Source organism: Rattus rattus, chromosome 4 (genome assembly GCF_011064425.1).
Source record: "Rattus rattus isolate New Zealand chromosome 4, Rrattus_CSIRO_v1, whole genome shotgun sequence".
Lineage (NCBI taxonomy): Eukaryota > Metazoa > Chordata > Mammalia > Rodentia > Muridae > Rattus > Rattus rattus.
Genome location: NC_046157.1, coordinates 176,364,952 through 176,382,561, shown reverse-complemented (window position 1 = coordinate 176,382,561; position 17,610 = coordinate 176,364,952). Strand labels below are relative to the sequence as shown.

Below are 17,610 nucleotides of genomic sequence, written 5' to 3'. Positions count from 1 at the left end.
ATTTTAGGTGTAGAGGCTGCCACCATGAGAGCTAGGTAGGGGACACTGAAGGGAAGGAGACAGGAAGCCTTTGCCCTGGGAAAACTCTGGGTGGCGCTGGAGAGCTGAGGGCTGGCAGCCTGAGCTTGCCCTGCTCACAAGGCGAACGGTATTCTGTCTCAGCAGGAGGCCAGCAAACACATTAAAGGCGAAGCTGACCTGATGTAAAACCACTTTTCCAAGGGCTTTTCTGTGTGGGACACACAGGTTTCTCTGCTGGCTTCCTCTTGTGGTTCAGAGTACACGCCTGTCTTCCTGATGCTTGCTCTGTAGTTCTCCTGAGATGGGGCAGTCAGCTAAGCTCCAGCCTCCTCATTCTGGTACTTGACCTGCTGAACCAGGAGGATAGTGGGGGTGAGCTGGAGCCCAGCTGCTGGGAGACCCTCCTTATCTTCAGAAGGAAAGAGGGAAGGGAAGAGTCTCCCCCAACTTCATGGCTCAGTATCAGTGTGCTCCCAGAAACTTGCCCGGGGGCCTGTCTGTGATCGTATGGCAAAGGGCAGAGACCACAGGACTGATTTCACAGGGTGGCGAACTGTAAATCTAACGAGATAGGACACTTAGAGCACTTCAAACAGTGCCTCAGAAGTAAGACTCCCTCAAAAGATGTTAAATTTTATTCTGTGTACTCTACGGCAGCATTGATATTTATACCTGGCTTTTTAAAAACTCAAGTAAGCTCCTGCGAGTGTTCCAAGGACCTTGACTGTAGTCACCAAGAACATGCTGTACAGAGATTCAGATGTGAAAAGAACGCGGTGGAGCTTGCCTACCAGGGTCTGAAATCGTAATCTGTAATATCCCTCACCTCATCTTACACAATGGTGCCCATCCCTGGGTGTCTCTTCCTTGGGCTAGTGATTGCGTTTCTTCTTCCTTCCTGTGTCCTTGTTCTTTGCAAGGCCGGATGGTGGTGAGCAGCCCCTCCGAGCGTTCCCTTCTCAGCATATGCCAACCATTGTTAAGGAAATGGATGTATGGAAGTCGGCTGATATTGTAATTTCTAGGCCTTACTTTTCAAGTGATGGAGTCCCATAGGAGGACAATGAACGGCTGTCACCTTCTGTCACCTTCTGTCCCTCGGTGTGAACATCTTTAAGTATTCTGCCACAGCAAATCTCTATGGCTGCCAACCCGGCCACCACCAGTGGAACCCAAGGCAGAGCTGCCAGTCTCACCTGTTCAGACCTCCAGAGGGGCTCGCTGAGCCCCCTGAGTTTTTTCCTTGCTGTTTGGGGAATCCTCATCCAAGCACAAGCACTTCCCTGTGCCCTTGGAGAAATTCCCAGTAACCAGAGGTTTAGGGCAGAGGAATGGAAACTCCCTGGGGCGTGTCAGACCCATGGGAACCTTGTATATTCAGCTCAAGGTTGTAGGCTCATGATGGTCACTGTCACTCCATGCCCACCCACCAGGGGCTACTGAAGTCACATGTATGGTGACCGTCACGTTTGCTCTATTGTTGGGGGCGCAGTGGGGCAGGGGACACTTATCTCTGCATGATAACCTACCCAGGTATCGGTTGGTAATTTGAACCAGGTAGTCAGGTTGAAATAGGGAAATAGATGAAGGACAAGATTGCAAATCTCACACTAAAACCCCTTCTTCTGTGTGAAATAGATTAAGAAAATACGCATCATCGGCTTGCAAACCCCCTTATTTTAAAGACCACACAAACCGAGCAAATGAGCATTCGAGGCCCAAGCGACCTCTAACTGGTTCCCAGGTGACATCTTCCTTGGTTCACAGAAGAGCCTGCCCGCAGGGTCAGACACATGAGTAGCTCAGTGGGAAACGACTGGCAAGTAGGAAGTTAACTTCGACCACCAGGGCTGAGCTAAGTTGGGAAGCAAAACCTTGAGCGGGTAAACTTGGGACTGAGATCTGCCGGGGGGTCAGGAGCAACAGTTCAGCATCACCGAGCCAAGGCAGACCCTGAGAGCCGGGTGATAACCGTACTGGGTCTTGAATGAGCCCCCTAAAGGATGGCCCTTAGAAAAGGTAAAGATGAAGGGTCTTCAAGCCTCTACGGATGGCGTAGAGGCCTAAGGTAAAAGGGGAGTCAGAACCAAGACTGAGTGTTAGCATTCCTCACGTGCATGCAGCCGTATGCTCGCTCCTTCAGGGGTCTGCTGTGCTACAGGCATTCTGTAAGAGAGCACAGTAAACCAGACATCGAGTTCCCTCCATAGGAGATTTCAGTTAAACAGTCGCAGAGTTCATTGTCGAGAAGAGCCAAGCAAGGATCGCTTTGAAAAACACAACAAAGGGCCATGGTGTCAAACACGCCTGGGAAGTCTTTCGGGGACAGAGACAGGAAAGCAGGAGGATGCCGGAACCCTTGACTCCCCCACTGTAGTCGTGGTCATCAGCACTGTGTCTCCATGTTTCGGTATGTGGCACAGGCCTGTGTGCCTAATGAGGCCGCCTCCCTGTTTCAGGGCTTTCTACACCCTGGGAAGACTGTTTGCACGGAGACAGACTCAGTGCAGAATCCCCTCCTGAATAAGTAACAAGCTGTTAAGTACACAATGAAAGCAAGGGGCGCGATGATTGATAGGAGCTGATGTTTCCCTGTCCCTTCTGTAGCCTTCAATTAAAGTCACATAAATCCTCAGCCTCTACGGCAGGAGGATGGCACGAACGTGTCGGGGGAATGGCTGAGATGGCTGGCATAGCTTAATAAGACTTGGTGGTGGCCGTGTATCCTCACAACCCCCAAAGGGATTAGACACAGATGTGAGGTACCTGAGTCTGCCTCTGCAGGAGTGTAGGGCTGTGTTCTCTGAACGGCATGGGCGGAGGGAATAGCACATGTAGCAGAGGGCAAGGAGAAGGAGTCAGAGATGGAACAAGAAGCTCTACACCATGAAAGTCCTAAACCATGGAAGTCCTATACCATGGAAGTCCTATACCATGGAAGTCCTATACCATGGAAGTTCTAAACCATGGAAGTTCTAAACCATGGATGTTCTACACCATGGAAGTTCTACACCATGGATGTTCTATACATAGAAGTTCTATACCATAGAAGCTCTATAGCATAGCCAGCTGCTAAATGATCCAGAGGAGCAGGGTAACTGAGGCAATCCCTCTGCGCTGCTGTTGCTATGTCCAGACACGCACATGGAGATGAACTTTGATAATAGTAAATACACCTGGTTTTCCCTCTGTGGCTTTGTTATTTATAAAACGTTTTAATTTTAAGAGTCCTCAACGTTGCCTAGAAATGTGTTAGTGTGGTTGTCTAAAGAAGGCAACAGTAAAGCTGACTGTAACCAAGTAATTTGTCACACGCGCACGCACACACACACACACACACACACACACACACACACACACACACACACCTCAAATTCAGACACCTGCAAAATCAATAATCTGCTAGCATCTCGATCCTGTAGGTCCCGGAGGGTGTCAGTTCCAAGTGTGCCCGGGCACTCGCGGATCCTCCGTAGAGACCGTGCCTCCCCAAGCCTCAGAACTTGTATATCCCTCAGCCCTTTACATTGTTCTCTTGTCTTCTGTATACTGTCAGGTCTGTACCCTCAAGTATACATGAGCGTGAGGTAGAGTCTGTGTATTTCTTTAAGCTCTAGTGGATGGTGCCATGAATAGGTACCACTAATTGGACACAATGAGTTATTTTTTAAAACAATAATAAATGAAGAAGAGGAATAGGACGTGGAGATGGGGAAGAGAAACATCATGATACCAGCACTGGCATTCTGTAATACATCCTCCACCCCATGCCACCACATACCCCACCCCCACCTTGTTTGTTCCCGTTTTTGTTTTTGCTAGGCTACAGGAAAGGGTTCTGGATGCTTAGATCTCAAGGGGTTAAGGGAAGCAGGCGCCCAGCCACATCCTAAGCTCCACGTTCAGTGGGAAGCCCAGGAACAGCCTCTTCGAACCCTTAGCTTCTCTCTCACTTTGGAGAGTCATGTGGAAAGAGAAAATAGATTAATTTGACTGATGACACCAAAGACGAAAAAATATTAGAAACAAGAAAAGGCCATGTTTCCTACAGGGGCTCATTTCATCCCGCGTTCCACTTCCCCGGGATAGCTGCCAATTGTTAGCAGCAAGAGTAATGGTAGCCACTTTTAAAAATTTCACTCGTGAGTATTACGGAGATAAATAACTAAATGATGTAGAAATCGCTCTCTTTCACGGTCATAGTTTAAGGGGAGTAAAGAGAACTCAGATGCAGATAATAGTGGGAGACGTGAGAACGTTCAGCCATGGCTGAAGCACTGGCGTCTGCTGTGGGTGACGTTTTAGAAAGAGTTCTGTTCTGCACGGCTGCTGTAGGGAGGCATCCGGCTCCAAGCAAAGGGTCGCAAGAGCATGGGGATGAGCAGGCCTCTTTGAAGCCCCAGCACTGATCCAACGAGAAACGATGAGTCTGTTGTGTTTTGTTTTGTGCAGGACCCATGCAGGAGACCGTCTACGACTTCTGGAGGATGGTGTGGTATGAGAACACGGCAAGCATCATCATGGTGACCAATCTTGTGGAAGTGGGAAGGGTAAGCCATCCACCGTAGATGCCCTTGGTTCCTAGCCAAATTAGCACAATAGAGAGGCATGAACCATGCTCTTGAAGTATTTTATACACTCCAAAAAAAAACTTTCAGATTCTCCTGTAGCTTGCCACAGTAAAGCCTAACCTGAATGGCTGTCACCTGTTGCAACAGCAACAGACAGGAAAAAGCACTCACTATTTAAAGGCTGTCATATCTGGCTATACTGAGCACGCAGAAACACCGCTAAGCCTCAGTGCTGGTTGGTGCGGTGTCAAAACCCTATTGCTACAACAGACATGAGAGGGTTGAGTGAGTCAGGGGTGTTGGCTCTGGAAACAGTTGGCAGTGCTGGGGCCAGTCTCAGAAACCCAGCATGTCGTCATGCTTGGATGTGTGTCTGTGCCCTAAACTATGAGCTGGGCACCATAGTCTGCCCCAAAGGCACTGTGTCCCAGTACCCACTGTATCCTTAGTGAGTGTTTATAGGTTTGCACCTTCATTTCACCAGGGAGCTGGTGGGTGTCAGCAGTCTTAGCAGTGCATGATCAGTTTACCTCCAGAGCATAAAGTTTACATAAGAAAACGTGCAGGACACGACTACCTTTGACAATGGGTTCACCTTCATGGCGGCACTCAGCCCAACTGAAGAGCCTGTTACCTCTTAGGGAGGGTGGTTTGTATACCCAGCAAAGGCAGCCTGGTACTTATCCTAGAACTGAATTATTGAAGCAAAACCTTAAAGGAGGTAGGGAGTGGTCCTTAAGATTCTCAGACGGCGTCAGGAGGCACAAACAGGGATGGTTGTGGACATAACAATTGACTCAGAAGAAGACCTCAGTAAGTGGGATATACTAAAAATTCTAGAAAAGATGGCAGACTAGGTCACCGATGTTCTACGAACATCTTGAAATTCTAGACAAATTGTGTTTATTTTTAGAAGCCCATGTAAATCAGGTAAGTAGACTTGTTTAAAACATGCAACTTGACACTCAAGGCAATGAAGACCTAAAAAATACACTAAGAGCTGGAGACTGGAAAGACTGGACACTATAATGTGCCCAAAAGCAGGCAGGGGAACCCTGTGTCCATCTTGGTGAGAGGTAGCTCGATGGTCACGAACGTCAAGAGATAGCATCCCGGGGCCCTCGGCGTTACATAAAACCCAAACTCTAAAGGTAAGTGGTCAGATAAAAGGCAAGCTCAGGGAGGAAGCAGGGAAGAAAGGAAAGGAGAAAATACCTACAAGGTATTTACAAGGGCTTTGCTCCGTCCTCATTTAAGGTCCAATGAAAGCGAGCTTCTGCCAGGCTCAGAGGTCAAGATCGCACCTAATGTACGGTAGAAAAAGCTACCACAGAAAGCTGCCCCTCTGTGGGGGCTCCATGACCATGGATTCAATCAACAGTAGGTTCATACCATCCACTAAAAAAGAGAAAAGAGTGTCTAGTACAACTTTTTCTCATTATTATTCCTTAAACATTATAGCAAAAACGATTGCTGACATCCGATTACACCGTGTTGGGTATCAGAAGCCACCTAGAGATAATATAACTACCCAATATAGAGGGATGTTGCCTGGGTCCCCTGCAAATGCCATAGAAGCTTACATAAAATTACTCCAGGGGCGGATCCTAAAGCCAGTCCCCATTGATAGTGAGGGAGGGGTTTATAAACTCGCAGGATGCAAGGAAAATAAAAAGGTTCTAGATGGTCTTAAGGAAAAGAAAGCTGAGATACCCAGTTTGAGAAAGTAACCAGAATAAAACCAAACAGAAATAAGAAAAGTAGAGAAGTTTATTGAATTATTGTAAGAAAGAGCAGCACGTACAAGCCTAGTTATACAAAATAGGCAAACATTTGACAACAGATTAGAAATAAAAGAAAGAAAACCGCATGTGACCAATATTCGAGGGTAGTGGCTTTATGGTAAGAGAATAAATAAATTAATAATATTAAATTTGGTGATCCTGAGGGAAAACATGTTCTCTAAGATCAATTCCAAAAGAAAATGAAATTCTGACAAAACAATTATTTAGAAATTGAAGCATGTCCGAAAGTCAGTCATCAAATGTACTAGCTTGAAGGTGTTTATGGGTATTCAATATTCAAATTGTGTGACATTGAGTTTTAGAAGTTATAAAGTATATGTTTTATGAAATGATTCTAAGGAAGTAGGCTGTCTTTCTTACTTTCTGTGGATAGGACAACCTTGAAATCCATTCCAGACAAAGACCATAGGAGAAGAGAAAATTATAGGTGTCACAAATTGATGGGAAGAGATAAATGGACCAATATGTCAACACAGAGAGACCAGATGTTGACTGCAGGCCTAAGTGGAAAGATATATAATTAGTGAGCTTTTCAATCAAGCCAGCTGGGACATTTGCTTATCCATGTGGACCAAAATTAAAAGGATGTCTTCCTTATGCAGTACCCCCAAATACTCAAACGCTAAAGACCTCCACATCACAAATATAGCTTCAAACCATCTAGAAAACAACACAGGAAAAATATTTAAGACTTTGGGTTTTAAAGATTGTTCCAAAGACGACAGAAGCCCGATACATTAAGAAAAAGATTGGAATTTTTTTGAAAATTTAAGCACTCAAAGTTTCTATACAGCAAAGGTTATCCAAAGTGACAAGTCAAGGCATGTATATGTGGGTCCATTATGCATTAACGAATCACATTTCTTTCTTCTGGTTCTGTCTCTTTTGGGAGCTAGTGGGAACACCAGGGAGCTGGCTTGGAGCCTGATCTAGCCGGGGCTGGTCATGTGTGCATCCTAGCCAGGATCTCTCTTACTATGAGGAAATAGGAGGTAAAGGTACCTACACATACAGCAAGTCAGACAGCCAAAACACAATCCTTTGGGCTGAGAGGCACAAACCATGGCCATTTATTTTCTTAGAGGTCTGAAGGCCGCCAAATCCACTTCAAGGTCATCAAGATCCAGACCCTGGAGAGGGCTCCTCCTGGCTTCCATGTGGCTGGCTGTCTTCATGGGGACATCAAGTGCAGACAGTGAGCTCTCCAGGTCTTGTCATCTATGGACACTAATCTCAGTGGCTCAGAGCCCCAGCCATTCATGATTGCTAACCTGCTCCTTCGTGTACAGATTTAGCCATCCCGTGGGGAATGGGTGGTCAGCTTTCAACACTTGAATCTGGGTATGTAGACTATCCATTCCATGACCCCCTGCTTTGGGGGTCTGGTATAGATTACATGAGTTCCTCGTGTTGGAGGGGTCACTGTTCATATGAGGACTCAGTAAATAACAAGCATCCGTTTAAATGTATTATTTTTAAACCTCGGGCCAGCAGTGATCTGGCCCTGATTTTCCTGGGTATTTTAGGAGGGTGGAGGCAGCACCAGAATTCATTTTTGGTCCAGGTTTCACAAGATTTACGATAGCTACATCCTCTTCCCCCACCCTCACGGAATTAGTGGCCTCCAATTTTAAATACTTACATGGGGGAGCTGACTTTCAAGTGTTTCCTGGAGCAAATCGTTTTGAAAAGTCAATAATCAGTACAATAGCACGTTCCATTAGATGATTAGGAATGAATGTGCATGTATATTTCTTCCCCTTAGGTGAAATTCCCCACACGTGCTCTAACTTAACTCAGTAGACTTAAGAGGGGAAGGCCGTCACACACAATAAATTACTTTACTTTCAGGAAGGGTAGAGACAGCATGGTCCTTGATGGGAAGATGGAAAGGAGACATGTTCGTTACCATGGTAAAGTAGTCATAGCAGCTAGAAAGATGGCTCAGCAGTTAAGAGCTCTGGCTGCTCTTGGAGCCCACTCATAGGACAGCTCATAACTATCTGTAACTGCAGTCCCAGGGACCCGACACCACGTCCTGGCCTCCCCGGCCACAGACAGACACACAGGCAGAACACCCGTAAATGTTGTCCCCCACCCCCACCCCCTGAGCTGAGGACCAAACCCATAAACATCGTTTTTAAAGAATTAGTAGTAAGGTACAGAAGACTACGGTCCCGTTTTGCAGGGCAGGTGTCCTTTCCAGCAGTGCAGCTCCGCAGACAGGACAGCTGAGAATGCCCTCCTTGGCAACCATTGCTCCCTTTCCATCGGGTGCCTGGACCTGCCCTGCTCCTTGTGGTCACTGTTGGGCTTCAGGACCATGGCTTTAACAAATCAGTATGAAAACTCCAGGCCGTGGGATGCCGCTGAAGGAGGGCGGGCATTAGGTTTCCAGTTTATTTATAAATCTATATGCCCTTAGGCTTACCAAGGATAAAATGGTTGAGTTTTGTTTTTAACAAGTCCTGAGCTCTCACCGGGTTGGTGGGGAGGGCGTGGGTGATCTCAGAAGAGGCCTCTAGTCCCTTCATGGGGGTTGTCTTCAATTAGTAGTGACATTAATGGCATCTATTCTCGAATGTCTGCCATGGGTTTGGGAAGTTTTGACAAGAGTGGTATCCCACGGCAGGAGGGGGAGGGGGCCGACCTTGTTCCCCGCTGTTTCCTGTGGTTAGTGCTGTGCATTTGTGTAGAGGCAACTCCCATTTTCCCATGCACAGAAGCAACAACAAATCATCCAAGAAATCAAAATGACATGATTCTTAAGGGCAACCACTACCTACTTAACATGAGCACCGCGCGCACGGGGCGCCCTTCATGAATTACCCATGAGCCACCTCGGATGCATGTCTGTTTACACAGACTGGCTGCCCGATTCATTAAGTCAGAGCCGGAGACCTGCCTCCACCCTCTCCTCCCCTCAAGCCCTAGGCATTAGGGGGCTGTAATTGCCTCTGCTGGAGCCACCGGGAGGCCTTCCCTGTCGCAGCACCTGGCACAGAAGACGGAGATGCTCCACTCTCCTCCAGTGGGGACCCAGGTACATCTGCCAGGGCCTGTCATTATCTGAGATTCCTGTGTCACTGTCACGAATCCTCTTTCAGCCCGAGTGTCTGAGAAGGGACCCTCGTCAGCTTCCCTGGCACCTGCCAACAGCCGCGCACCTGGCAGCTAAATGGCGCCGGGATGTGTCGTGATTGTCTTCCCTGCTTAATGAACCCACCTGAGAGACAGTTAGCGTCTCATCCGGCTTCCTGTTTCCCAGGCATCCCCATTTACGCTGTTGTTTGTGTGGAGATTCAAAAAATTTTAAAAAAACAAAAAAACAAACGCTGCCATGGCGCTGAACTAATCCATCTGCCAGAAGTCTCGTAACCAAATCTGCAGGGCTCCCGGAGGAGACTTTTGCACCAGTAATTTAAGCTAATGATTTCTAACCGTATTTAGTCAGTTTTATGAAGACCTCATTAGAATGTGACTGTTTATTAAAAACCCGAACGAGGTCTCACGGCGATTTGGGGGAGTGCTTGTTGAGTCACTGAATAGTTGTGGTAACAGATGACAAAATGTCTGAGAACTAAGGAAAGCAGGGAACACAGATGTTAACCCCTATCATAAATGACGAGGGGAGGAGACGACAGGATACCGGAAAGAATTTCATCTGCGCAGAGGCCGGCCTCAAATTCCTTCCGTAATATTTCTCCCAGAAAGACTAGGAAGTAAAAATGTTTCATGCAAACACTGGACGCCAGAATTAGCTTACTAATAAAGAGGGTATATTAAAATTCCAGGTGCCTGTGTTCCATGGGAAAAAAGAACATCCGTATTTCATCATTAGCCTCCAAGCCCACAGTCAATGGGAAGCTTAAGAAAGAAGGTTGTACTTCCCAATGCATGGGCATAACTTGCTTTCCTATAAGAGCAACCCTGGTAACCTTTACTAGTGCAAAATGGCGAGACCCTTTCACTACACGAACTTGGTTTGTTCGTAGACACTGATCTTCTTATCTGGGAGGAAAGACATAAAATGTTTTCGTATGCACTCCTGGCTTCCCTGTCTGAGGCTCTCCAATCAGAGGGTGACTGGTTTCTTCCCCCTGGAGCCACCATTGCAGCAGAGTATCATGCATTCAGGTCGCTGTTGTAGATCACGGCACTTACAGCTGGGTTGATAGTTACCTTTCTCAGGTAGCATGCAAAATACCTTCCAGTAAGTCCTGGTCAGTAAATGCTAGAGAGTAGGGGTGAAGGCTAGAGGTAGGCAATAGATCAACTTCTCTGTGTTTGATGAGATATGTAAGTGTTGTCTTCAAGTATAGGGCTTTACCACAGTTTCTAGAGAGCAGCCACTGTGGTTGAGATATTTAATCTCAATCCAAGGTTTCTACCCTGCCATTGACTACTTAGTTCCTGGATAAAAGACACACACAACCTTTATATTTACAATACACCTTAATCAGCACAAGAGCTGGGCAGGTGTCTCTCCTCTCTGCTATTGTGTCTATTTTCCAGCCAATAACCCCACTAAATAATTTTCCATGCTTTGTATGGGCTGCTCTAAATTCCAACTAGCCAACCCACATGACCATTATTTAAAGACACTTCACCTTCTTTTTCCCCCCTCCCTTGTGGTTCTCTCTGACCCCAAGCCTGGGAACCCTAAACTCCACCCACCTCGATTCTGCCCAGCTATTGGCTGTAGGCCTCTTTTTTCACCATTCAGGGATAACTTGGGGGGCAAGGTCACATAGCACCACCTAGGTCCCCATACACTCTCTGGGAGCAACTAGTGTTTAGCATAGCAAAAGACGAACCTCAACAAATCACTTTTTAAAGATTATCTGTGGCCTGAGTGATTACAGCCTTAGCCTTGGATTAATCCATGTTCTTTCAACAAATAGCCGTCTCCATTTAGATCTACCACAAACATCTCACCTATCGCATGAATGAACCAGATGCAAGCCTTACCTCCCACCTGCGCTTGATAGCTGAATTTCTCACATCTCATTGACCACCTCCCCCAAATAAAACAGCTCAGTCTAAGATTGCTACTCACTATGACATCTTCTTGTATCATTTAATACTAAAAAACAAACTTTGTTTTGTACTTACTCCAGTTCAATGCCAAGCCATGTAAACACCGATATGAATGTCTCATTTGCCTCCTGTCTTCATGGCACCACAGTAGCTGAAAAGCACAATCTTTCACAGTAGCCGTGGCAGCAGCACACCTATGGCCACCCAGCACATGGCGTGTTCCACTCCCAGGTCTAATTCACTGCTGTATTAATTTTGGTTTGGTTTGGTTTGCGTTTTATAAAAATGGCTCAACCTGCTGCATCTGCTCAAAACCCCCTAGGGATTTCTTTTTGCACTGAATAGAACCTAAATGAGCTCACCTTGTTCTCTATGCCCGTTTCAATATGGCCTCCAACCCACACGTCCAACCTTATTCCTTCCAGCCGTACCTGATGCTATGGTTCAGATCTAGAGTGTTCCCCCAGAGGCCCACGTATTGAAAGCTTATTCTCCAGGGTGGCACAATTGGAAATTGATGGACACCTAAAGAAGTAGGTTCCTACTGAGAAATCTTCTAGTTGTTGAAAACATGTCCTTGAGGGACTGTTAGGACCATGGCCCTTTCTTCTCTTTATTTTGCTTCCATTCTATGGAGTGAGGAGGCTTCTTCTACCACATATGCTTGCCTTGATGGCCCGCCTCAATACAGTTCTGAAACAATGAAGCCATCAGACCATCACCTGACACCTCCAAACCGTGAGCCAAAATAAACCCTTTCCTTATAAGTCAGTTGTACTTTGTTATAGTACACACACACACACACAGACACACACACACAGACACACACACAAACACACACACACACACACACAAACAAACACACACACACACAGACACATACACACACACACACACACACACACACACACAACACACACAGACACACACACAACACACACACACACACACACACACACAGACACACACACACACACACACACACACACAAACACAGACACACAGACACAGACACACACAAACACACACACACACACACACAAATATTTGCTACTTGCCAAATATGCCTTCCATAAGAAAAACCTTTGACTGTAATAGGAATGGAATTTTCTGATTGTACAATCCTACCCAGATGCCCCAGTGGAATGGGATACTGAGTTCTTAAAATGTCACTAGTGTAAATAAGAAATTTGATTTTTATTGAATTCATATTAATTCATATTTCAATAACCATATGTGACTAGTGGCTTTTCCTTAGACTATGATGGGACCTTTCTCTCCTCTGCCTGCTTAAGTATGACTCTCCTTTTATTAATAATTTATTATAGTACCCTTTCTAGGAGAGAACAACGGAGGGGTGGTCGGAATCTGCCTCTGTAGCCCATGCTAGCCTGAAGCACATGGTTCTCCTGCCTCACCCTCCCATGTGCTGTTATTATGAGCAGGGAGCCCTCCACGACTCTTCAGTGCCCATTCTACCTCCCTCACTGCCATCCTCTTTCATGTCACTCCCCGATCTGTCCTAGAGTGTGACTTTTAGTCTGGCCTTTCCTGGTTTACAGTGAGTTAGAGAGTCTCTCCAGTGCCCATCACAATACCTTTAGAATTCAAAACTCCTCGTGTATAAAAGACATAGAATAGCACACAAACATGCCTATTTTGCTAGAGTAACATGAGGATCAATATATGAAGTGAATATCTATTGGTCCTTTCCCCATGACCACAAGCTGACCTTCTCAGTCTTTCCTGTGGACCACCCACTGGGTCCTTCCATTGAGGCCCATGAACACAGTAAGTCAGAGGGCCCTTTCCCAGTCTGTGGCAGCACAGAGAGCATCATGTTCAGGATAGTAGAATTGGTTCCTTTCTCTTGATTACAGGGATTCTAAGTCATTTGCTTCTGCTGCTAGGAACATTTGTTCTTTGTGCCCCAAACTATCACAACAGAAACCTAGGAATGAAGAAGGTATCAGCAGTGTCCTCTGACAGTAACTACCTAAGCACTGCTGTGTTCCCATTCAACTCCCACAAAACAATCACTGGGGAAGGAGACACCCAATGCTACTGACCATTCGGTGAGCAGCAAGTGAGGAACTTGGTTGCCTCTATGAAAATATAGAATACATGAAAAATAACTCCCATGTCCCACCCCTGATCTTTGAGATTTTCTCTACCTAAAGAATCCAGTTCCTTTATGCGAATCTAAAACATCACAGAATATCAGTCAAGAGGACAAATTTGTCAATTCACAGATTAATCTAGGGCCAGGCCTGCCAACCCTTCTTAGTATGTAGTTAATTGGTCATTTAGTGATACACTTGCTGAATCCATAACACCAAGAAATAGATATTTATAATTCCCTCATCTTCTTAGCACATCAGCTGTAGTAGAAACCCAAGCATAACAATTAACTGTGATAGACTTAAGTCAGAATGTGGTGGTGCCAGTGAGACAGGTTCTGCCTACGGAATCCAGGACTTGGAGATGGCAGTGAGAGGCTGAATCCTCCCAGGAGAAATGGCTTCCAATGGCAAGAATAAGACACAGACGGTTTTGGCAAAACAAGGAAGCCACAGAAAGGGGAGTTGGTGGCGGGAAGAGACAGCCACGACCTGGCACATTTGTTTTAGAGTGGATGGGGACTCTGATCCTGGAGTCTAGTTCAGAGCTCGTTCAAAGGGGTCTGCAGTGGAGAGAGGTAAAAGGAGAATGTGCGTCTTACTGAAAGCCATTGAGGAAGTGAGTCGGTTGTTCTGGGGAGCATGGTGGAAACACAGTTCTGACTTGACACAGTAGAGCACCCCTGTGGGCCCAGCTATTCAGGCAGGAGGATCCAGGACCAGCCAGGATGACACAGCCAGGAAGAAGGCGATGAGGGAGGGAGGAAGACAAGGAAAACATTGACTGTGGTAATCACTGAAGAGGCTAGAGAGGAGGCACGGGCTCTTCACCAGAGAGCAGGCTCAGCAGGAGGCGAGTATGGCTAGTGATGGCTGGTTTATGGGAGATCACAGTTTGGATGTTATTGGGAACGGGCACCATTAAGGAAACACAAGAACTTGAATACCGGCCTGGGTCTCTGGTTTTGTGACTTGGACAGTTAATGGGAAGGCTACTAACCAAGTACCTACCTCACCCTTCCTCCGAGACATGGCTGAAGATTTAAGGGGAGGGCTGAATGGCTCCATCTCGGTATGTGGAGTTTGAGAAGCCAAATGAAAAACAGAGGTGAACTGAAGGCATTGCAAACCTGAGATCTTTTCTGTTTGCCCTCTCTGAGATCATCTGCTGTGCCCTCTCTATCCTCACCTTTAAGCTAGATGTGAATATCAAGATGAGAAGACAAGGCACAATCTAGGAAGTGTCAAAACAACAATTATACTAATTAGTACACAAGTGCACGTGCACGCATACGTGGGTGGCTGTGTTCAGTGATCGGGAAGTATATTAGTCTGTTTTTCATTGCTATGATAAAGTGCCTAGGGAATCTACTTCACAAAGCAAAGAGGCTGATTCAACACAGCTCTGGAGTCTAACTATCTTAACAACGCTGCTCAGAGTCTTGCAAGGGCCCCTTGGCTTCACTAGATCATAGTGGGAAACACTAAGAGTCTCTCCCCCTCATTCATTCTACAGCCACTGGAATTCAAACACACAACATCCACCCCAAAGACATAATTCCCACTGATAACATCCCAGAGATTCCACCTCTGAGACCCCTAGCGCTATTAAGTTACTGTCCTTCTAATACTGTTAGCACAAGACTTTGGGGGATTAAGCTCCAGCGTGACTGGGAAGGGAGCTATATCCGAGTGCTAACATTTATAGCAGAAGCAGAAATGGGAATGCAGAAAGAAGCCACCGGAGACAGCAAATAAAAATACAAGAAAAGAAAGAAATGACGAGAGAAAACCACAGACAAAATGAGAGCCTGCTGGGGTGACCAAGCACAGGCTGTGTAGAGATGGTGCGGACAGTCACTGCAGGCTGAGGCTGCAAAGGAAAACTGCGTCCTTGGGCACACAGTGACTGTGGCTTCACAGAATGGTGTGGGATTCATACTAGGGACAGGGGGCTCACCCAGACCTGAAGCCAAGGCTGCAAGCAGTGTTCCCGGAGCAGTGCCTGCAGTGAGTGTGAGGCAGCACCTATCCAGGGAGGGGGGATGGGAGCTGGGCGCAGAGACAACCAGGGCATGCAGCGGGCAGGCTGCAGATGTCTGTGTTCTGTGTGGACAGAGAGAGTGGAGGCTTTGTCACAAAAAGCTGAATGTGCACTCCCAGAATGGAGTCTCAACAGCTTGCTATCAGAAGCCCCCAAGGGTTTGCGTGAGGAAGCGCCATGAGCAGGGGATACATTAGAGATTATGTGAAAGACCTAAAACCAGAAAGAAACAGCCAGGAACTTGACAAGGGAGTATCCCTAGACGACGTTCCCTTCTCTTCAGGGGGAGGCCCATAAGGGTTGTTAGCCGTGTGCAATGGAGATCAGTTCTAGCTAGCTAAAGTCAAGGGGAATTTACTGGAAGGATACCAGGATCCCTAACTGCTAATGTAGGGAGTGAAGCTTGAAGACAGACAGGAAGCGACACAGCAAATCCAGAGGGCAGGGAGCCTCAGTGTGGTGCGATGCCTATGTACGATGACGAATGCTGCTCCTCCTCCTTTATGCTCAAGACTCCAGAGATGGGGTAGAGCATCCAGGCCCCCAGGTTGGCTCACATGCCTTCCCTGTGCCCAGGTACTCTGTGCTAGTTAGGTTTTCTTGTCAACTTGATACAAGCTAGGGCCATCTGGGAAAAGGTAATCTCAACTGAGAAGATATCTCCATCAGATTGGCCTATAGGGGAAACATTTTCTTGATCAATGATTAATGTGGGCATTCCTCTGCTTCGGTTCCTGCCTCTCTGTTCCTGCCTGGCCTGAGTGCCTCTTGTGATTTCCCTCAGTGAGACACTGTGGTTGGGGATGTGTGCCAAATAAATCTTTTCTTCCAAAAGTTGTTTTTGGCCATGGTGGCTTTCATAGCAATAGAAAGCAAGCCAGGTACTATCCACAGGACCCCACAGCCCTCACCAGAGCACTAGTACCAGCTGGGAGGGAGCGTCTGTGGCCTAGACCCTTAAGAGAAAACAGTTCAATTCTATCCTGCTCCGCCCACAATTTACATGAGAATCTTGGGGAAGACCTGGCATGGAGTGTTGCGGTATGACCATTGTCCCAGTGAGACAAGCCTTGCCCATGGTGGAACTGTGTTCTAATGTACGCAGACCATGAAAGAGAGTCCGTCTCAGCATTGTAAACCTCCTTTTGAAAATGGCCTGATCTGAAGTGTTCCTGTCCCAAGATCTCAAGTCCCAGGACAAGTGACCCAGCACAGCAAACACATCCTCCCCTCCAGACACACGGCCTTTCTTTGCCCACAGCTCCAAAGCCTCAGCCTCAGGGCAGCTTCCAGAGGGCAAACTCTTGGCTGACTGCTAAGCTGGGCGTTTTTGAGAATTGTGGAAGAAAAAGAACCACGCACTCTCAGACAAAGCAAAGGGAAACCCATCAAACTGTCCTTGAATCTAACCAAAGCCTTACCGAGTATTTAAATCAAGTGCTAAAGCACTACATTTTATCAAATCATAAAGCTTTACAATATCTTGATTATCTGGAATGCGAATCCTAACTTTCATAAATGTTACTCTGCTATAGTTCTTTCAAATAAACATATGCAAAAATAATCTATTTACACTCAGGAGGACACACTCGCAACTTGCAACTTTCCAGGCATACACACATACATGTATATATGTACACACATGCACACAAGCAAACATGCACATGCACACATGAACACACGTGAACACATTCATGCATACACACACATGCACGGGCAGGTACATGCAGGCACACATGTGTGCCTTCACACACCCCGACATCAGTTGCAGAAGTGCTCTTTACATTTCGGGGAAGGCAACTGCTGCTGTCAGCTCTGCCTGAAGGCCATGGTCCCCACTCCCTTCTGAATTCTGTATGAACTGGGAGAGCACTAATGAGGGAAGACAGGGTCGGCCTCATGTCGTCACCTCACGCCTCCTGGGCTTCTGCTTATTCACGTTAGGATCCTAAGTCCCTCAGAGCGGCTGCTCATGTCTCCTGCCTGACCTTCTCCCTGACACACATGAC

General features: G+C 46.7%; 1 protein-coding gene across 1 annotated transcript in view; it reads left to right on the top strand.

Annotated features, from left to right (window-relative positions):
• Ptprm (protein tyrosine phosphatase receptor type M) overlaps positions 1–17,610 on the top strand; it is a 681,698-nt gene that overhangs the window by 622,291 nt on the left and 41,797 nt on the right. Inside the window, exon 24 of the mRNA XM_032901727.1 lies at positions 4,474–4,571. Within this exon, the coding sequence (XP_032757618.1) occupies positions 4,474–4,571 (98 nt within the window). The remainder of the gene's footprint in view (positions 1–4,473; positions 4,572–17,610) is intronic.